The sequence below is a fragment of the Colias croceus genome, chromosome Z, assembly GCF_905220415.1.
Source record: "Colias croceus chromosome Z, ilColCroc2.1".
NCBI lineage: Eukaryota > Metazoa > Arthropoda > Insecta > Lepidoptera > Pieridae > Colias > Colias croceus.
Window position 1 is genome coordinate 4,559,809 of NC_059568.1, and position 24,258 is coordinate 4,584,066.

Consider the following 24,258-nt stretch of genomic DNA (forward strand, 5'->3'; position numbering starts at 1 on the left):
AAAGGTATTTTCTAGTACGTAATCCGTAATTGGAGTGTGGGGATTTGGAAAATTTTATTTTATAATAAATTATAATTATACTTTTTACGGGATAAGTAGCCTTTTATGTTCCGATCGGCCCCAAGTATAATATACCTTACAGAAAAATGAAAATAGTCATCTTCATCCACCAGGTTACACAATCCATGATTTTTGTAGTAAGACGCATGCACTAAGTACTTTACGGGCCAGGAAATGATGTTCCTAAATATAAAATATCTCAGTTTATTAATAATATTCATAATTACTTTTTAATTCTTTGGTAGATGTAGATTTTAGTCTTCAAATACTCGTGTGTAATTGTTTTTTCCGTACCGTGTACTAATAACATTAGTTTTTATAATTATTGGTAATTAATTAAAAAATAGTTTCTGTTTATTGGCCCACTAATGTCAAATCATTTGTAGGACATAAATCGTCAACTTTATGTATTTACACTTACAGCATTTCCATTCGAAGCATGTAAGAAACTAGATTAGGGAGACGGTTCCAGGGTGGAATACGAATGAATTGATTTTTCTTCGCATTGACAAGGGTATCTGTCAGATAGGTGTTTCTTTGTTTTTTAGGAATTCTCTCCGTACAATAATTATAGTGAGAAAAAGTTATAATTCATAATATAATTGACAGGATTGATACGCAATATTTGGAACGAAGTATTTTTTTTTAAAGAAAGTAAGAAAGAATTTATTCGTGCACCAACTTAAATCTAAAAAGTACAAAAATGAGGGTTTAAAATAAAAAATAAGGTAGGTAGAGTAGTTGGTACAGAAAGGTTTTTGTGCTTTTTACAAGACTACAATGAATGAGATATGAATAAATGAAAAAAGAAAAATCTATTAGATTAAGAAAATTGTTCTATAACTTCCACAAAATGTGTGAGACTTTTCTATTAACATTTCTTCTGTAAATTTAACGTGCGCTGTATGAAAACGTGTCTAGATATGAAAGACATCTGAGTTATTTCAGACTAAGCTCTGAGTTAATTTTTTCTATTCATATTTTCATTATTCAACCTAGACCTATTTTTAATCGGACGGATTATAAGACGCGATCATCTATTAAAATATCAGGTGATACAAATTAAGAATTTTTACTGCAGTATTTTTTATCTCATGTAGAATAACATTTTGAAACTCCCAATTCTAGCTACTTTTTAAATTAAAACTTCAAGATCGCGTCATGGCTATACCGTCACGCCATGGAGTAAGGCGACGATTTTGATCTTTGAATCTTGCCAAAGAAGTTTCACTTCTAACTCCAGTCCCGTGGTCGGCATACATGCTCTTTTTTTAATACTTAATTTTCACACAAACAGCGCTTCAAAAGTGCAAAATTTTCCACCACAATCACCTGCACCTTTGAGAAAAGTCTCCCACTAAAATACTTCCCAGAACGTAAATTTGTCTTTCCATTACTCATGTTTACATCGCAAACGATAAAATAAAAAGCTTTGTAGTTACTTCGCCTACGCTTGCGTTAGCAGTAAATGTAGGTACCTCAGAATACGAAGGATTATTATCAGTCACAGAATTAAAGGATTTTTAATTGCTTTCCTTATGTTTAACCACGAGTATAAAAGACTGGATGCGACAGAGACGGCTGCGGCTATGCTGAACTTTAAAGATAAGTTTAAAGATAGTCTGCTTTTTCTTGGCTCACCGTAAGATATTTTAACAATCCGACTATAAATCCGAGAATAAAACAAAAGTTTGTATAAGTGTAACCTTTGCATTAACGATATTTTTTTCTATTCTAGTCTATGTTTATTACCATTAGGTATGCGTTGCAAGCATGATATAAACATCCTTAAACTTTCCTTATTTGATATAGAAATCGGACCTTAAATTATATAATAACTAGCTTTCCGCCCGCGGCTTCGCCCGCGTTTTCAGAGAAAACCCCGCATAGTTCCCTTTCCCGTGGGATTTCCGGGATAAAACCTATCCTATCTCTCAAGTTGGATCGAACTGCACATGGTGTGCGAATTTTATTATAATCGGTTAAGTGGTTTAGGAGTCCATTGAGGACAAACATTGTGACACGAGATTTATATATATTAAGATTTGACGTTCAGCTTTATAGGATATAATAAAATTGCTGTTAAAATGTTTTGTATGAACATAATATTATTATTATATTAATTTGAAGTTTTGTTTTACAATGAAAATTGAGATATTCGAAGCCGCCAATTAAGTTTAAATGCTCCGAAATACTCAATAACCTCGAACGTGAAACAGCCTGAAACCCAATTTATTTGCAATATCCGATCCGAGTAACACTAACTCTTTATTATTTTGTAATTAAATGCCTATTAATTGATGTATGTTTGTACTCTACAATACAATTCAGTTAAATTACAAATCAATTTTAATCTGAATTCGACGAAAATTAAAAAAAAAAACTTTTTTTTATTTAGAATTAATATTTTTTAAGCCATGAATGTTTCGTTATTCACACAATTCACTTATCAGCTGTTATGAAAAGTTATAGAAGATTATTTCAGTATCGTCAAATAGTTTAACTATCTGCCAATCAATCAATATTTAAAAGTGATGAATACCTACAGAATTTCTTTTCCAAGAATAATAAAGTTTTTGCCAAGATGTCGCATTGTCAATAGGCTATTACAGAGTCGAAATGTCGAAACTTTGAGACAAGGCAATTGTCAAAGAAGTCTACGCAATAATTAACATTCCAATTGGCCCGAAGTTGGAAACTTTATAACATGAAAGCCTGCGAGTTCCGAAATTAGGGCCGATATTGTTTTTTTACTTTCAATTTAACATTGTCTTGGGTTTGTTCAATATTCATATCAACGTGTGAAACTGAATTACTAATGTAAATGTTAACTGGAATTCAAAGTTTTGAGAGTTTGTCTACTTAAATGATGTTTCGTTTGTTTAGGAGTATCTTGACCTTGATTGCGGAAAGGACTCTGAGAGTTAGTGTAACTGTATGTTTTGCTCATTGTAAATGGGTATTCATAGTATTTTGATACTTGTAAGTTGTAACATCAATACGATTGTAACATGTTGATCTTTAAATACAATAGCGGATGATTGTATATTAAATCGTACGTAAATCGTAATATCGTAAGAAAAATTAAGCCATCTCGAAATACATAATATATAAACTGCCAAAAGAAAATATATTGCAAAGTTGAAAAGCCGAAGAAATTCGTTTAACAAACCGCAGACAATATATTTAAGTGGAACTATAAATGCGATTCTACTTCACGTCTGTCCATTAGCACTTACGATACAGAACGTAAATTCAAACGAATTAACGATAGCTAACCTCAAATTCAACAAGAGTGCGTATTTCGCACATTTGTTCCAAAATATCCCGAAAACACATTGAGCTTGGTTTTCTAAATAATAAATGAATGCGACGACGGAAGTATGAGCCTTGACGCAAGTGTCTTGGGACCTTTTTATAGTACCGTAATGCGGGTACATCAATGTTGACTAACAAGATATCTATAAAAATACACAAACTAAATATAGATGAACTAAAATGGTGGTTTATTTTTATAACAAAGTAATTGACAACGGGTGTACGTGATTCTTTCAGTATTGTGTAAACTATGGTTTAGGCTTTGTGATCGTCGAAATATTGGGAGTTCAGTATTTTTATTACTTATGTGTTCTTTATTAACATACATATAATAATTTATAAGTGTTTAATACAGTAATTTTACTTTCTTTATTTTTATAAAAAAAACCTAGGTACTCGAAAATATTAAGCATGTTCAAGCCTCAAATTAACACACAAAAGCCGGTTAGTAATTTCATCTTTCCGTTCATTAATTTTTGCAGAGGCTTAATTTATTTTAATTGTATGCCAGTACTACCCTTAATGAAGGATCTAATAAATTTCGGAACGTTGCGCCACGACCAGATCACTAAGGAAAGTTATGAAAATATTTATGTAATTAAACTCTTATGCATTGTTTAGCACTATATCAAATATCTATTTTTGTTATACAAGTAATTTTGGTCGGTACCGAAAACTTCCGTGAATACGTCAGTTAACGCACAATCAAAATAAATATAGGACAATATTGAAAAAGCTCTCATCGCGTCTGCTCTATGCTATGATTTATTGATGTCTATCAATAAGTGTTCCATTGGTTCTGCAGGCATTTGTATATTATGCGATTATCTTTTTATCTTCTTCTTTAAAGTATAAAAAGTATCACAAGAAGATATTAACTGTAGTTTAAATAATTAGTTAAATTAATTTTTATGCATTTTTACGGATGGGAATTTACTTACTGTGGAAGATTACAAAAATCACTTCTAAAATAAATTGACTTAAAACATTGTCGGTAGTCGGTACATAACTGTCGAATATAAAATTTTAGAATCAATGAACGAAACACATAAACGTTTTAAAATTAAACCCGTGGATACTTTGGAGTTTTGTCGACATAATTACTTCGATTTATTAGTACCATTTCTTGAAATCAATCTCAATTTAATAGTCCTCCAACGCGAAGCCAGTAAACATAAACGGCCAATCAAAGCAAAACAAATTAATAAACTTTGATCTCGGTAAACTGTTATTGTGGAGCCGGCCATTCTTCGTTTGACTGTATTCTTAGACGCGTCTAGTATAAATTTATGATATAGTTTCAATGACTTTTTCAAATCCGTCCCATTAATCAGTTTATTTTCGATCAATGTCGTTGTTGGGTAATATTAACAGAGGTATTTCCGATTTTGTCTCTTTTGCATCAGAAATACGTAAGGCAGATTCCCACGGATAATTATATCCTGTTTGTGAATACTAGAAACCAGAGTTTCTAGTATTGAGAGCAATATATTCTAAATAAGACACTAATGCACTCGCGCTCTACTTGCATCGGTATAAAATATTTGACAGCGGCCACAAATGTTTCACACCTGAATAACGATTGCAAAATTACCTGCTTTATACACCTGTAACGCAGTTTCAAAATACACGAAACGTCTATAAAAATACCGGGCAGTGTTGCCAAAACAATAACTTTGTGATAATACATTAAACTAAAAAATTGGAGGAATCGCCAAAAAATGCACATAAATTTGTTAACTTCCCTTACCTCTAAATCGGAATCCATGCCTTCTAAACTAGGGTTGGGTTCATTTCGTATCGACGCTCTATTTCTTCGTGTGAGACTATTAACGCCCATGAGTTTACTAGAACGTCCTAGAGTAGCACTACCACTAGTTACAATTTCAGGTTCACGAAAGGAAAGTTTCTTTCTTGGTCTTTCATTTACATCTTGCATATGATTGTCCTGAAACCTATCTATCACTGGAAGCACTAGTCGCGACTGCACGTATACTTCGTCAGATGATTCAAACCTTCGGTGTAAAGGAGATGATTCCTTTGGAAGCGTATTACTATTATATTCCATGGCATCTTCATATCGCTTTGTTGCCCCAACTGACATGGGTCTCGGCCTTACCGCTAAATAATCTCTAGGTGCTTCATCGATACGACTTCTATGTTTCACCTTTCGCATTTCACTGAACTCCGGTTCTGACCTGCTGCTTTTGAGCCTTTCATTCTTCTTATTTTTCGTTTCTTGTTTTTTCTGACGGTCTTTGGATTTAAGAGCTCCAAGCGAGACGAGAGTGCTTTTCGCTTTCAGGAGCACCTCTGAGGGGAGGTTCTTCAAGAGGTGTTCATTTCGTCGATGCTTTTCATGATCCTTGTGGTTGGACATTTCGCTGTTATTCGTATAGAGCACATGTGATTTATTATCTGTCGGCACGTTTCGTGTATTTAGTGTGTTCGCTTTGTGTGAAACGCGCTCTTCCGCACTGCTTCCCACGAAACAACTGACTCGCTGGCGGCATGGTCGGCGCGTGCGTCGCGTCTCTACCACCACAAATAAACACACGCTAGTATTCCCACCTCGGAAATTACGCTCACACTGAACATGACATAGACATTGCCAACACGAATATCTCAGTCGAATGAGTACCGAATACAAGAGCCATTAATCAGCGGTTCCTATGCTGTTTATGTAATACTTGTCACGGATATTTTGGAATCTGTCGGTATATTTTATAGTACCTACATACATAATATATTTTATTATGCGTGTTTTCTAGCTTCCCGGTTTAAATTGGATTAACAGAATTCACTCGAAAAATTATAACCGTCTGATAAAACTATTTTTACATTGCAAATAGCACTTGAGTATTCGCAGGTAAACATGAATACAAATTTTTGTTGTCACTCATAAACTTTTGTTTGTTATGTTTAAATTCGAAAAACTTTGTAATATAATAAAATATACACCTCTCGTATTCCAATTACTTAGATTAAAAGTACTCAAACTCCGGTCGATCCTCAGAAGGAACTTTGAAGCCTAATTAAAGAGCGGGCTTTATTTTGGTATTCGACGCCCATTAACAAAATTAAAATTGAACTTTCAGTCGTATATTTGTGAATACAAAGACGAGCAGTCAGTAGCTAGTTAATTATTTGACACTGACCTATCTACATTTGAATACGTATGGTGCTTTTAAAACAACCTTAGTACAAGATAAAGTTATCATTACTAGTTCTTTTAAAACTGTCCCATTATTATTACATTAAGCAATATAGATTCAAAAAATTGTTTTCGTATGAAAAATGTGACATGATATCAAACAAAAAAAAGTAAATGCTATAACGTCAGCTTCCGATTATGTACATTGTTAACAATAACATTAAAAGCCCTTTTGATAAACGCTTATTTGATTATTATTGGACAAAGGCTGCATCAAATGAATTATTCATAGTATATATATAGTTCTGTGTATATATTATATATTATTATAATCATTAATCATCGCTGTTATACTATGAATCTTTCTAGCTCAAAGAGCTCGTGATCTTTTACATACGAAGCCAAACATTATTGAATCCATAAATACTGCATTTTATGAGACATTAATTTCTCAAAATTCTTACAATTAAGGCTTTTAAATGCAGAATTGAGGCGTAATTTTCATCCATTGCCTTTATTAAATGGGTATACAATGGGCAAAATAATATTTCATTTATAACTACTAGTTTTGACCATAGTTTAAATTATTATATCGTTACATAAGCATAATCGACTTATTTTCTGTTGCTGTTTTTTGGTTCTAGCGTTTGAGTCGGAGACTTATAGTTATGTGAACGTTTTTACTTAGTACTTAATTTGAGATGATATATTGTGAGCCAATATAAATAAACTAACATCAAGTGTGGATAAAAGAAACAAACGTTCGTCCTGTATAAATTACCAAAATGAGCTCTGCGTAAAATCATATAACATGAATAGAGGAACTTTGTCTATTAATCTAAATTCTAACAGATAGCTCAACTACTGCGTTAACATTTACTGCGCTCACAACTGCGCTATAACAAAAATCCAAACAAAAATATACAGCAATAGAATTCGACCAATTTTATTAGTGTATCGATTCGATCGGTGATTGTAAGAGATAGCTACCAATATAGGTACGTTAATTAATGTAACCCATAAATTCCGAATTGCACTAAATTAGATAATTATTTTTTTTAATATCAGACAATGCTTGTACAAATTTGTACAAAAATGAACCGAAAACTTTAGTATACGCAAAGCCTATGGCTTGTATGAAAAAATAAAATAAAATTGAATAAATACCTAAATATTATTAACATTACTTACTACTGCTTATTATATCGTAACAAAACCCTAATAGGGAATAGGGAGCCATAAATAATTCCATAGCAGTCATCATGATTTATGTTTCGACGGGTTATTATTTTAAAATACCCTCGTAAATATAGTTCACTTTACACATATTGATTTACATGATAGTAAAGTCTGTGTCTGCGTGAGATTAACGGGTATATAAGGATCTGGAACTGTTGAGATCCAAAACTATTGAATGATTGGAAGCAAATTTAAATAAACACAGCTCTGAGCGCAAGGGCGCCGTCAAGTAGACAAATAAATAGTTTGAAATACAACGAAATAATAGAAATAGAATTGGGCAAAATCTATTTATGTATATAGCTGATGTTAGGTAATGTATGATATTTTGAATCCGATTTAGAGCATATATTATAAAACACGCGAAGCTTCAAATGCAATGCAAAGAAAATTATAAATGTTAGTTATTTGCCAGTGGAAAATCCCATAAAAAAAACGACGTGTGGCACTCGGGGACTGCCGCGGTAAAGCTATTGCATGCTATGACTTCAAGCTACACCTCCACCCGTCGGAGTAGGGAGCGTGAGGTTTTTTCGTTACGGAATTTCTCGATTTGGTCCCCGCGCTCAAGGCCCGCGATAGAAGCTATACAATAGCTTAAAATCCATCCAGCTGCTTCATAAGTTGGTAAAGAAGTCAAGGAAAATATTCTTTCGTCTTCATTCATCTGTATTGACTAAATGTCAATGATTCAGTAAGGTATGTCAATATTCACGTGAATGAAGGTATTTTTCCATTCATTTACAGCATACAACTTCACAAATAAACCCTGAACACAGCATACCCATAAAGTTCATTAATTCACTATGTATCCACTATCGATTCCATAATACCAACATCCATGATCCAGAAAGTATCACCGGGCGTGCCCATGCATTTTTACCTAGATAATGTGTATACTGTGTACTTTTGCCTTCCCATAAAACGTCAAAATGCGAGCAAAGCTTCCATAGAGTCGGTGTGACGTCACATTCTTCGAACGATTTGCATTTGCTGGACGGTGTTTGTTTTACGATATGGGCAAAGACTGTAATGTTTTTTATGAGTTGTTGTTCCATTCGTATAATTTTATTGACAATGTATGTATGTTATGTAAGAAAGTTGTTTTTAAAAGTCTAGAAATATAACGCCTTGATTGTCAAGTGCACCCTTCAGCACTTCGAGGCAAATAAATAAATGTAAGTATATTTTTTATATCTAGAAATATATATCACTCCAGTGTTCTAGTACACAGTACTATAGATTTCAAAGCGAATGCATTTTACGCTTGTGTGTAAAGTGGTAAGATTGCTTCTAAACAGACAAATTTTTGGCAACTAGTCTAATTGTTTCGGCGAACTTCTGAGAAAGTTTCCCGGCTTTACAACACAGTAACGTTAAGTACCACAAAACAATGTAAAGAAGGCTTAGCGTTTGTTCCCTTTGATCGAATAAAGACTTTCTTCATTGTAATATTGTATTACAAGTCGTAAAGGACAGTTGAATTTCACGAGGTTATTAGTATAGGGCGTCAAAGTAATTACGGTTCACTTGGCATTAACAAAGTCTATTTAGCTTGTACTTATTATAAATTGGACGAATTAAGTTTGTATCACGTTAATAGTGAGTGGATATTCTTTCATTTCAACTGATCTGACAAACGATATTACACAGATGAAATTGAATAAATATATCTCAATAACTTTCGAGAATATTTCACAACTTTTTTCCTGCACTCTTCATTATAAAATTGTAACGAAATGAATTCAGAATCTTTTTATAATTATTTTAGAACCAAAAAGTAACAGTTTATTTATCTGAGTCAAAACATCACAACCAACATTTAGGTCGATAAAATAATTGAAACATTATGTTACCTGAGAAGAGAAATAGTCAGTGCCGTTAAGATAAAAGACATCCGTATTTGTTTATCATTACAATTAAGGATTTATTTCCACCACAAGCTTTGATAGACCCAAGCTAGAAACGAAAACTTCTAAAATCTTGCGGAAGATTCATACTCAGAACAAAGAATGAATTTATCACAATGGTTGGATCTAGTTTCTAACAAACAGATAATAAATAATGCGTCATTTTATTATTTGGATCGTGTCGACTTCATATTTCGAAGGAATTAAATAGTCGTAGCCGCTGTATAAAATCGATATTGTTGTTTAGTTCTTGTGCGACGTGGAGACTGCTACCATCAAAGGAATCCTGAAATCTCGAAAATCAAATCGCTTTTTGGTAGCAGTCAATGCTTTCCACAATATGACGCAACATGTAAGCCATACATCGTTACGGCCTACGGTCCACCTACAGGTGGACCAGCTGCCAGGTATACCGTTATTTATGTGCCAGCAAACGTTCTTTTTGTAATCAAAATTGTTTAGTACTACGTTGTCACGCTTAAATCCATACATGATAACATTCATAGGAGTATCGGGAATCCAACTTTTACAGGAGTCCCAACCTGCATATAAGCATATTTGTTGCTTCGCTCCGAGCTGCAACGCAGGCAAGCACTCACAAAGTGTTTTTCCACAACGTCACATGGGTCTTTGATCTTGATTTGCGTTCAAATAAATATATACGGAGCGTCACAGTCGCGATTTTCGTGGACGCGGTATCACAAAAAGCGTCTATTTTTATTCAGCCGAGAATAAATGATATGTCCCGTGTCTCTGACGTGCTACCTGGAACAGCGGATGGGTATTTGGGAGATTTATATGAGACTATAAGCGAGTCTTTGTAGCCTGCTAGGATTTGTTTTCAAGGGATCAAAGATTATCTTTCAGTTTAATATGAAAGAGGAAATAGCGATCGACTGCAGTGAGACTTAAATTCTTGAAAGTATGTGGAGTTTTGGTCCTGTGATATTAAGCTGAAAATTTAAATATCTTGTGGAAAATATGCAACAGAATATCCGTCAAAGTTGTTGGTATATTTTGATTTTATGCGTGCATTATATTTTTTATGAATCATAAATATAGTGTTATATGATATTATGTCATAAATATTCACAGCAGTTAACGAAATATAGACTAAAAGCCAGCCAGATATTACATATTATTCAAATAATATATCATTAAAACTCAATGTGTTTATTTTAAATCGCTGGAGAGAAGAAGGAAGAACGAAACCACCAATTAAATGTAAAATGAAGGAGAAATAATCAAAATTTATTCTAACTTCAAAGTAATATAAATGTATTGTGGTCTGTGGTAATGTTTATGTTAACGCTGAAAGTGGTTTAAAAGGTTCTTATACTGTAAGAGCTGTTTGAATATTATGTTATATTTTGTAATTTTAATAATGCTAATCCATACTAATATCATAAATGCGAAAGTAACTCTGTCTGTCTGTCTGTTACTCAATCACGCCTAAACTACTGAACCAATTTTCATGAAATTTGGTATGTAGATATTTTGATACCCGAGAAAGGACATAGGCTACTTTTTATCCCGGGAAAATGACGCAATCCCGGAAATCCCACGGGAACGGGAAAATTGCGGGTTTTTCTTTGACTGCGCGGGCGAAGCCGCGGGCGGAAACCTTGTTATTATGTAAATCAAATATAATACTATGGGCATATATTACATATAAAGTGTGGCAAAGTATAGATGATGTATAATTGTTTATTCAAAACGTAAAACTATAGGTGTTTTAGTATTTATTTTTTGATCTAAAAAGTTACATTTACACAGTAAAAATACTATAAAGAAGAATACGTTTATTATTTTATTAAAATAAATGAATCACCCATTTCGGAATAATTTCATGGTCTGCCTAATCCACAAATTATTTATTTTACTTCCATAAATGAAAATTTTGCACAAAGTAACTCGGAAGTATTAACGGGCATCCCCCGAGTGCTTTTTAACGACCTGCCGTATAGACAAAGCTAGATGTTAAGATGTATTTTGGGAAAAATAGACTCTATTACCTGTATGTAAAGTGCAAAATGCAGAATTAATAAATACCATAGAGTACCATAATATTTTATAGTTATGTACCTATTTAAATCGATCTTTTTATAATCCTTTTATTGTTGCTTCTTATTAAGAATCAATGGGATTCTCTACTGATGTTCAATTATTTTATGGCCTTTTTATTCAATGTATGGAAGTAATTATAAAATAATTTATGAGAGTTTTAATTTTACGAGTTAATTTAATAAATCTTTAAATGTATCTATAACTGGATGATATTTATAAATATTTTTATTTTTAATTTCTTCCTTTTTAATTAAAATCGTCATTGCTGGATGATAAATTGTGATAAATTATATGAAATAAGTCGCTCGTGTAATCTATACTAATATTATAAAGCTGGAGAATTTTCTTGTTTGTATGTTTATTTGTTTAAACGCGCTAATCTCGGGAACGACTGGTCTGATTTGAAAAATTCTTTCGGTGTTAGATAGCCCATTATATCATCACGCTAAGACCAACAGGAGCGGAGCCACGCGGGTGAAACCGCGCGGCACAGCTAGTATGAATTATTCTTCAGAAATGAAACGGAAAACTTACAACAGATTAATTCGTAACAGAAATATTAAGAACGTATGAAAAGAAAATTCTTATGATTTCTTTATACGTATTCAATTACTTCTTTTGCGAGAAATTAAATATCGATTTCTTTTCATTTAGATTACATAAATAGCATTTTCTTCGTAATTTATAAGCAATCTATCCCTATAGTACGATTCTAAATGTTGTTCCACACTAAATGTGTATTTTATACACTAAAACAATATTCCACCAAGAAGAATCGTAACCCACAACGTTTGAACTTTGAAAAGTGATATTTCATAAAATTTAAAATTCTAAAGCCCTCGTGTGCTACAAAAAAGGGTTAAACCCGTGTTAAATCGGATTTTTAAGCTCCTTTGGTAACAGTTGGTCGTCATTTATAAGCTGTTATTTGGCTCATGACGCGTGGATGTGTATAGAATAATATGACTTTTATGTCCAACCTATGTTACTGACAATTTACATGCGGTTTATTTTAAATATTAAATTCTTTATTTCCTAATTTTGTGAACGAAATGCGCAACGTGTTTCTTATTTCTAAATATACATATTACCATAATATGCACATTGAAAAAATTTATGTAACTATATGCAATAAAAATTTAAAATATAAAGAATATTATTATTATTAATAAGAACAATGGCAAACCGTAAAATAGAACATTTAAACTACATATAAACTATTGTGACTTATAAACATAAATTACAATTAAACTACTAGAAAAATTGCCAAAAATCATAAGATTTACCGCTTAACTGAGAGTAGGTACACTCCTACCGACGAACCTCTCAATCACTTCCAAATATCCCTCATCAATCACAAAAGGATCATGATGAACAAAACCGAGGCTATCGTTTTACTTATACAGTTAAAGAATAGAACGATTTCGATTCTGCCCTTTTAATGAAATAAAAGACATACTTATTCATACTTATTTCTGTAAACTGTAAAGTTAATGTTTTTTGGCAAATAAAGATTTATTTTATTTATTTATTGTTCTAGTCACGATATTATTGAGTTTTATTATTTTATACGAAGATATAGATGATTTTAGTAGATTTAGTAGATAGAGTAGATATACTGAATTTTAAAGCCATGATAAGTTGATTAATGCTTCGAATTAAAACTATATATTTGGAAGTTCCAGAAGATTCTACAGATAAACTAAAACATGGAACTAATAACAAATATTGGAATTCATTGTTTGCAATTATGCCAATTCAGCCCATACCTACACTACGGTTGAAACAATGCAAGTTAAGGCTGAGCAGAGAGAGAGTTCCAAATAACTTGCCTGAAACTTGTTCCAACTAGATTCACTAAATAATTGTTATAATTTGATTTCCAGGTTTGAGAATTTGATTATTTGCGTCTATCCCCATTTAATAATGTTGGATTCATTTGGAAATTAAAGATTTTTAACGAATTTAAATGCGATTTATTCATAGGTAATATTATTTTCCCGACTTTTCGCACACTTTGCAGCGAGCATAATGGCCACACGTAAATCGCGTTAAACCCGTAAAATTTTTAAATTATTATACTCGCGTAATATCAAACACTACAAAATACAATGTTGGATTCAGTTTGGTAGGATATCGTGAATTGTATGATGGCTGAGCTCGTAAACTTATTATTTTAGTTCTATATGAAATATAGTATTGATTGAACTATGCAACATGCAAATTTAATTATAAACTTCATATCTTGAGAACTTTATTTTTTGCTAGAGACAATTTTGCATCTAAGGCCGTAGCTGTACCTCCGTAGTGCTGAAGTTTATATTATTTTAAAATTCTTAATTATACAACTAACTTCCTTTTTTCTCGTGAATATTTTAAGCATGAATGTTAATATGTTTTAGTATTTATTCTACTCTCCGTAGCTCAGGAAAAACTTTTTTGGGTAGCTCTAAATGGTGTTATTCATCTCTACATATTGTTACGTTATTTTTAATGCGCATTTTGTAATATTATAAATAACTAAAACCTTACATGTGGTAGCAACCATGTTTTCAAATATACTCATGAATTATCCGCAGCCAAAAGCAGATTCCAACTTTCATAGTTCTACATTATCCCAATTCTCCATGGCACAAAAACGATCTATGTAACAGGCATTATTATTGACTTCGAACTTTTCCCGTCCCGGCCAGAAAGTTGGCCAACAAGAGAATTCAGAAATATAGTCCTAAATCCTTAAACAACTAACTCGTAGCTCAGTAACTCTAAATTTCCCTTGGGATACATTAAAATACCATTAGTGACAAGGAGAGAAAGGTTAGAGGGTATTTTTTAAAACAAAATGGCGGAAAACGCAGTTTGGTCTAGAAGTTTTGCACTTTCGTTGTAGAAGTACGACAACCTCATTAAATAAGATTATACGGGTATTTTTATAATAATGTATGTACATTATATTATGGTTATTTGTTACATCACGTTAGACTTGTGTAAAATATTTTTCATAAAATTAAACATGAATTTGATCTTGCGGTAACAAGGCTGAAGGCTATGCCTCTATAATCTAAGAAATATGCTACGATCACAAAACTTATTTTGGCGCTTCTTAGAAATTGTATTTTCAATTTATAATTATTTGAACTGTCTTGTGTTGAAACGATAATAATTCTTCCAAAAATACTTTGACAAAGACGCTAACATAATCACGAAACATTGAGACAAAAGGTAAATATAAATCAGTTTTATTGCCGGAATAAAATGCTTTACGGGCAGAGAAAGTAATTTATGAGTAACAAAAAATAAGATTAAAACTGAAAATGGAATCAAAATATCTTAATGTTGAAAATTTGAAATATAAACTGTAATAAAGAATTATTAAAAAATAGCTGAAATATTTTAATGCAATGACAATTTAATCGTTCCAGTAATTCATTTAAATAGCTCTAGGGTCAATCTAAAAAAGTGCAGAATTTTACCTTCGATAATAACTATAAAGAAAAACTATGCTTTAGTTTCTCATATTGTGTGTTTTTTATTACGTTTCTCGATAAAATATATTATGTGTTTTTAATTTACTGTTCCATTAGTACTCAAATATCATAAAACTAAAGGCAATAATTCATTTTAGAAGTATGATTAATAAGAAGTTAGCATCAAAATTACAATTTAATTATTCGGCATGTTTGACTTGTCGTGCTTATATAAAGCTTAAGCCTACATACTCACGCCGAAACGATATAACTCACTTCCTCACTAACCTCTCTGTTGCTCTTGAAGACACTGCACTTGAAGGCGTTTGTTCGGCAGTCTCTCGCTATGTACGAGAATATCTTCAAGTCGCTGGTGTCGTGCGACACATAGAAGATCCGATATATCGGATGGTGCAATATCTCAACGTTCTCCTTCTTCTTCTTTTTCTTTTTGCTTTTGTTTTTGCGTGAAAACAAAAATCTCGGGCTCTGTAACAAATGTGAGTCGTAAATACTTTTTACAGCACCGGCTAATGGCGAGTCGAATGTCGTTCGTTTGAACTTGTAAAAGCATTTCAAAGGGTTTAGACTTTAGAGCACTGAGAGTTATGTACTCGTGTTTGTAAAGAAGTATAATTTAGTGGTATTTGATAGCATTGCGTTATTCAACATGGCCTGCGCAATGTGAACGGCAAATTTGTTTGGTAATATAATAATGTCGGTCGATGGACTTATATTTAGATATGTACATATTCAAAAACAAACAATAGTAAGAATTAAATTGGTGAAAATGTCCAGACTTTATTTATGTTTATGGGTCGACAACGTTATAATGAAACAGAGTTTTTACAATTGGTATTTTCGGAAGTAAAATCGGATTTGCTTTTCTGCGTATTCGGGTGTCAAATAATGGCAGGCGCGTGTTGCGGGCCCGAATGAGACGCGCTCTGAATTACTTATGAGCGCCTGGTACATGTTTGGTACGAACATGTCCTTTACGAATATTTTAATAAATAAATAATAACAGAACGATCCATTTATTCTAATTATTATTTTTGGCAAAACAAAAATAAATATAAGGCCAAAAAATTACACTTAAAAATATAAAATTTAATTTTTTCATAATTAAAATGCTTGGCAGGATTAATGTTGTGAATGCCTGTTGGTTTAATTTGAAATGTTCGCAATTCGAGTTATGTTTACAGAAATGTTTTTCATGCATCTAATATATAAAAATCAATGCCACTTTTCGTTGTAATTCCATAACTCGAGAACGGCTGAACCGATTTCGATAATTCTTTTTTTATTATATTCCTTGAAGTACGAGGATGGTTCTTATGTAGAGAAAACGTTAATATGTACCACGGGCGAAGCCGGGGCGGACCGCTAGTAATTAATAATAAAGAAAATTTCTTAAAATTTTAATGTAAACATGTTTCAATATTAAACGCGAGTTAATTTACATGAAAGAGCTTAAAAGCTGAGATTAAGTTTAAAACAAAACTTTACCCTATACTTATATGAGAAGTATTTTAATACGAAATGCCATGTTAAAATTAAAATAGCTATAAAACAAAAGTTCGTAAAGCACTACTTGAGAGTTGTGGAGTTTAGAAACCACGGAATGTAGTCTATTGCAATTCGTTAAAACTGCTAGTTGGGGCGCGAAACCAAGTCTCAGAGGATTACATTATGCAATGGAAAGATATTTCTGTTTTATAAGATAAATGATTGAAAATATCTTTGAATATTTTGTGCGTTTATTTTCGTATTTCAATTTATTTTTCTATTACGTTCAGTTTAATTTAATTATAGCTAACCCGACAATGATAATTTATTATGCGAAAGTATTGTTGTAGATAAATATCTACAATAATATATTATAGTAGTTAGAATATACTATAACATATATTTTATGTTACCGAAAGAACCAATACTGGATTAAATCGGTATCTATAATCTAAGAGGGTAAATAAGAATCAAGTCAATCGTGAAGAAAGGCTCAGTAAATAATTGTATTATTTCTTTTATCTATGACTGGATCATTATCTGTTTGTGGTATTCAGTTTTCAAAAAAAAATCACAGTTATTTCGGCAGTAATTACCGAACATATAGAGATGTTATCGTATAAATGGTAGTCATAAATAGATTGTAAGTAATTGTAGTTATGTCACAGAATACATAATAGTAGCTAAACGCTACAGAACGGACACTCTCCGCCTCCCGCCAAAATTAAACACTTACCTCACCCCGCACGATCAGACATAAAATGGTCCATATTTTTCTACAGGGACGATACGCAACGAAGATTGACAACATTAATCAAATTGACTTAAAGTAATTTTATTATTTTGGATTTGTGATTATCGTTTTCGTAGAAAATGGTTAGATATTGTGCTGTTTACGGATGTATTTCATCAGAAAAACGCGAATTTTTTTTACGCTAGTCAAAAATGTGCCAACCATAAAGCGTTAACACACACATTTGCAGTCTCTACAGTGTGACTGTCAAAACGATAATTTTGTATGGAGTGTCCGGGGTGTGGTTATGTATAGGTAGCGTAAGACATTTGATTTTTTATTTAGTTTAAGTGCTTTTATTATTATTGAGTTACGATTAGAAAACGTTATTTAAAGCAATATAGATGCAGTATTGTATTACTATTGAAATCTGTAAAATTTGTGTGTATTGCAGAAGATATTAAAAGTATGTAACCATTAAAGGTTCTATAATTTATTAAATCTAATATCTAACGTAATTTTTAAATTTTTAAACTAAACACGGTGGATTTTATTCACTTAATGCATTTATTTTAGCAAACTAAATAAATATTTTAAGGGCAAGTGGATCAAATTCACTGAATTTATGGTATTGTTTTGTTGAGTATGTTCGGACATTAGACATGACTCTTGGGACGTGACGTACATTACAAGGTAAATAAAGTAATAATCTTGTGCCTGAAAATCCTTTTCCAGAACAAATATTCTTACTTCATTCCCTTATTCTACAACACTATATGTATATTTTAATTTCTAACGATGTGTTCGAAATGTATTAATAATCTTGTTGGAATATTTATTTATATTTCTAGTAGTGATAATATTTTAACAGTGAAATAATTATAGTAATGATTGGATGATAATAATTAATAAGTAATGCATAGCACTTAAATTTAAAAGAACTAATGGTAAAATTCATACCGTCGCTCGTTTGACTATTTTTCTATTGGTGGGGACGCTGCGTTCAATAGATCTATACTATTAAATATTATATTTGATTCTGTTATAATAAATATAACTACCTTGTGAATATCATAGTTTACGTATTAGGTCATGCATCATGTAACATTAATATATGTATTGTCACTAACTGTACTTGTTGGTAATTGGCTGCAATCTAAAGACGTTGTCAATTTGTTGTTTCATACAACCAAAAATACTTATATGATACATATATTTAAAATATAATAATATAATACATATACATATATTTAAAATATAATTTTATATGATACATATATTTTAAAGATGAATAATAATAGGTATTATGTACATGTTTGTATGAGTATGAACGAATGAATAAAAACGCTTTGCACCATAACAAATAGGAAAAAGACATATCTACACAAGGGAGACATGCACAAATGGCTGCCTTATGGCTTTAGTTGCCATCTCTTCCAGGCAACCACAAGTTAGGTAAAATCTAAAAACATAATAAATGTAAATAAAAAACAACATTTATAATAACATGTAAAGGTTGGAGCACTTACAAGTAGCCGAATCACGAGCGCCTTTGTATGATGGAAAAAATGTTATTATTGTTAGAAAATATATTTAAGTTGTCCTATATAATATCATATAGATCGCCTCCTTGATAAAGTGGTTGAAACATGAGCGTAGCGCCGAGCGGGTTCTGGGTTCGATTCCCGGTGGAGAAAGAAAAATGTCTCGGCCTGGCAGGACACAGAAGGCTGATCACCTACTTGTCCCTAAAGAAAATCGATCAGTGAAACAGATGTAGGTATAACGCTTCTACCCCTTACCCCACTAGGGGACATGGGACTTCACACATTTATCATTACATTTTTAACTATCTGTCTAAAAAATATTTGTAATTCGACTCCATACATGCAATGATCCAGTGTAGATCCAGGCAGTTTAGTTTTCATGCTTTTTGTTTATAGCAAATTCATATGAATTAAAATTTAATTTACTTCTAAATTTATTGATTTCGCTTCATAGTTTTGTACCTTTTTGCTATTCAGCTTAACTTTGATTAAAGGATTATTTATTTCTAGGACAGTTTTAATTTAAGTCAATTATGGTATTTATGAAACTTGTTAATAGTTAACATACATACCTTCCTCTTTACGCGTGTGGTAACCTTCACACCTTTTGTGGAGACGTCGACTGTGACTTTTCTCTTCTTTATACCACGTGCTTTGAATTCGTACTGTAAAACATATTTAATTAATACTTTACAGAGAAAAATAATGTGTAAATACTTACTATACTAGAAAACAATTTAAAAATAATTAAACAAATCATACAATATGTTTGAATGTTATTGATTCAATTTGCTATCGGAATGTTTTGTAAAATCAGCACTAATGCCTATGATTGAAACATATATTAATAAATTTATAAATATTAATTAATACATAAATTCACAATAATTTTAAAATAAAACTTGGGAATTAAAATTAAATTTCAAACTTTCGACTCAACATAATGTAATTCTTTGACCAGTGGTTTTGTATGTAGGTCGAATAGAATACAAAAGTTAGAAGGGTTTTTTATAGGAAACTTGGGATTTTTGTTAAACCCTTTAGAAATTGTTCTGAATGTGTTGTGAAATTCCTACGTAATGTGGCTATTTGAGATAGTCTGACTGTTTCTAACTGCACAAGGCATAGTTTAAAGTTTCTTAGGAGCTATTTAGACGCTGCCTTCGTTATCTATTACTTCTTATGTCTATAATAATTGTACTCCAGATTATACTGAATATTCCTTATATTAATTAAATTAAAACACTTTTATATAAAGAAGCTGTCCATAGTAAATCAAGTATGTTAATTTAGGTATATCATGAACTGGAAAAAATTAAATATTTTACGACAGCATCTCAAATCTCGATATATTATTAAGATTTTTCACAAATCCATAATACTCGGGTACCATCATAAGGAAGGTACCCGGTCCTTTGGAAGGCTTACGTGGGGACACGGATCCAACACGCAGAGGCCCTTTAGAGAACTTTACTGTGTTGTGGGACACCAGCCGCAGCCTGCCCATGACTGCACTATAGAGATACAGTCCTAGGCAGTCCGCGGCCGATGTAGGACTATTTCGAGATATGGAAAAACAAAATAAACTGGGCTATGGAGTGGGATGTTAAATGGGCCGGTATTTGGGGACTATTGGAATCTATGGCACCTGCCTTTCTACTAAAAGAAAGTAAAAATATGTTGGCAGGTGGTGACTCGCCCTCTCACTGTATGGGCCCCCGAAATAAGTCGCTGCAATAGTGCGACAAGGGGGCAACATATTGTGAGCAGCTAAGGGTGGAGAGGCGTCCCTGGACTTTAAACGACGATCACGCGCTCCCTGAGGGTCCAGCATCACGTGCCCACTCGCCACTTACGATTCGCATCCACCCTTCGAGCTAAAAGCTCTCGCGACTCCACTCTGGCCGGCCGGTTAAGGCAAGCCAGAGGTGGGGGTCCTGTCCTCGTCAGGCTTCACTCCGACCGGCCGGTGAAGGCAAGCCGGAGATGAAGACAGGGGCCTCCCCCGGGAGCACTCGGTTCCCGCGGGGTCGCTACTCCCCGACACCCCGCCACAAGGTGTCCTGCGGGTTGACTGATTGCACGGGTGGAATATCTATTATCACGTAGACAATAGATATCTCAACCGTGGGCGATGGGGTCGTCACATCCCTACGCCCAGATTTTTCATATTATTATGTGATTCTAATATAGTTAGTTAGTACCTACTAAGTATTGTATTTATACTAAGAGGTATTTATATGACTTCTTAATTTAACAAAAAAGGTCTATCACATCCGAAAAAATAACTTCCATAGGTCCAAATATCTCTTTACAACTTTATCACACTGGTATAAATTTTCGCCCTACATATTAAAGTCCATATATCATATTGACCCACAAGACATCGTAACCATTTGTCACAAATTTCATAGCATATATTTTCAGGAATATGGGAAAGAAAATCAACGCGACTGCCGTTCCCTAGAGTTGTTATTAATTATTTACGTGACTAGAAAACAAATGCACTTCTTAAAACGTTACCCACAACATTTTAAAAAGAAACTATACCAAATAATTATTAAATTTATATTTTATATTGACACTGATAAAATATATTTATGATTAATTTATAAAAATGTGTACAAAACACTCTTATACATCTCAATTTAACAATTTTAACACATTTTTAAAATTATAATTATTAAAATAATAATCTCTATATATTTATAACTAGCTGTTGCCCGCAGCTTCACTTGCGTGGAAAAGATAAATTTTCATGGTATAAGTTTTCATCCCCTATTTTATCCCTGGGGATGAATTTTCTAAAATCCTTTCTTAGGGGACGCCTACGTTATGACATCTACCTGCATGCCAAATTTCAGCCCGATACGTCCAGTGGTTTGGGCTGTGCGTTGATAGATCACTATATCAGTCACCTTTGAGTTTTATATACATATATTATAGATTAATCCCTATTTCACTTCGTCACGGCATCACGCATGAACGGGTGGACCGATTTCGATAATTCTTTTTTTTTAGTATATTCCTTGTGGTACGAGGATGGTTCTTATGGAAAGGAGTACCACGGGCGAAGCTGCTAGCTAAGAACTGCTAGTTAAGAATAAAAAGTAAAACTTACCCGAACTCTGCGCATTGCAGATACGATCTCGACTCTGCTTGTGGGGCGCGGAACGACCATGGTCCCAATGTACTGGAACAAAAAAATGTTTTGTTAATAACCTTATAATTAATAAATGGGATTAAAAGTAATAACCTATTTCATACAAGTACATACTTAGTTCGAAAATTAAAGGATAATTTATTTAAATATTTTTAGGAAAAGATATAAAATTTTACTTAAAAATACCATTTCTTCAAGCTACAAACTACAATTTCCTTCGTCATCAATTAATTCACGTATAAAAATTCGACTCCAATCTCAATTACTTTATTTACTAAATCATATTTCCAGTAAAAGTGTAATAAATTAAAACTGCAATCCATAAATGTAGGAAAAGGTATTCTTTATGAATAAAAGTCAAAGCAAAATTACATTTTAATAAAATGGAATGAAAAGAAATCTATCAACTTAACGAAGGCAAAGAGGCAGTTTTTCAGAAATACCCGTTTAATTATTTTTTATTAAAACCAATTTTTGGGAAATCACAGGCTTTCTTCTATTTAATTAACTTCTAGAGAGTCCATCATGAAATAAATTATATTTTCTTACAGGGTTCAATAAATTCGAGGAAATGAAACAGGTTACACATTAAAATTTAATACAATAAAATACTTCATGATCCAAGTTTCTCTGAAATATCAATTTATTTGTGAAAGCGTTTTAATCAGCTATAATAAATTATAGTGATTTTCCAATTTCCTAGTAAAAGTTACAATAATGTACAAAACAAAAGAAGGAATGTACTGATGGAATATTCATTTTCTAGGAATCGGTACATGCCGATTGTAAATATTATGTAAGTTGTAAAAATTAATACTATTTTTTTTAATCTAGTAAATCTCTGGCAATTAAATTAGCCGTTGAGTAGAATAAGGTATGTGTTCCTTGAAAATGTCTTGCGGAAACTAATGTAAGCCGAAGTAAGACGATTCTAAATTCAGGGAAACGCCTTAGCCATGTCTCTGAGCAAATTCGCAGCGCATGCATGTCTGTGTTTAAATTTAAAACATACTTAGATACTGGTTACTATAATTTTAAAGTAGTTTAAAGACACAATAAAGCATATATGTAATAAATAAAACTCAGTTATAAAATGAGTTGATTATGTACCTATTTAATAGACGATAAAATTGATTCTTAAAACTCTCCTTTAATTTCGTGAAGGATGAAATTATGCATTTGAGACAATTTATACTGTGCATAAAAAGTAACTCAATAGATTCTATAAAACCAAAAGAGTGTTGCTACAACTGTCAGTCAAAAGCTCCTAACCAAATTGAACAATAACATCCATACTAATATTATAAATGCGAAAGTAACTCTGTCTGTCTGTCTGTTACTCAATCACGCCTAAACTACTAAATCAATTTGCATGAAATTTGATATGGAGATATTTTGATACCCGAGAAAGGACATAGGATACATTTTATTGCGAAATATGTACCACGGGCGAAGCCGGGGCGGACCATTAGTATCAGATAAAAATATCGCAAATACAAATATAAAGCCTTATTTTCTCCAGCACTAAATTCAGGTTAGGCGTATAAACATGAAACTTTGAGAGTTATTTCATAAATGATATTATTAGACGTGATAACGCCTCTGGGAAAGGACACGTGTATCAAAGACTAAATCTTTACAATGTGTGATATTGTTTTCCGCTAGGGCTGCCAGTGAAATAAATGGTGAGGAAAATTCTAGATGAAATTTCTATTTCATTTCCAACGTTGTGTCGTAAATATGAACAGATAATGGGTATTTAGCTGTGCTGTGTGTAGCAATTAAATGTACCTCAATGGAGAAATATAATAAATTGTAGTTTATTTTTTTTTATCTCATCCGTTATAACAGTTTTAATATTTGAACAGAAGCAAGCAAGCAACAGTTCTATTTTTCAGTATTTGCTCTTAATGTATAAAATATTTTGGCTATCAAAATGCAGCACCACACCACATTAGGTACATTGTAGTATTCAAAAGTAATAACTCTTATTAGTTATATTCAAATCAGATCAAATCAAATCATTTATTTGCAATCAAACATGGTTACAACACAACAGACAACTTACATAATATATTGAAGTTCTTATTC

General features: G+C 32.3%; 1 protein-coding gene across 4 annotated transcripts in view; it reads right to left on the bottom strand.

Annotated features, from left to right (window-relative positions):
* The window catches only part of LOC123705435 (carboxyl-terminal PDZ ligand of neuronal nitric oxide synthase protein), a 171,167-nt gene that overhangs the window by 46,490 nt on the left and 100,419 nt on the right, over positions 1 to 24,258 (bottom strand). For 2 of the 4 annotated variants that reach the window (XM_045654198.1, XM_045654196.1), the window contains exons 3-5: positions 22,126 to 22,197; positions 19,577 to 19,669; positions 15,504 to 15,704 (exon numbers count right to left, since the gene is read on the bottom strand). In XM_045654198.1, the coding sequence (XP_045510154.1) occupies positions 15,504 to 15,704; positions 19,577 to 19,669; positions 22,126 to 22,197 (366 nt within the window). Of the gene's footprint in view, positions 1 to 5,128; positions 5,871 to 15,491; positions 15,705 to 19,576; positions 19,670 to 22,125; positions 22,198 to 24,258 lie in introns of those variants that run through there. The other 2 variants (XM_045654194.1, XM_045654197.1) reach the window with 2 other exon arrangements.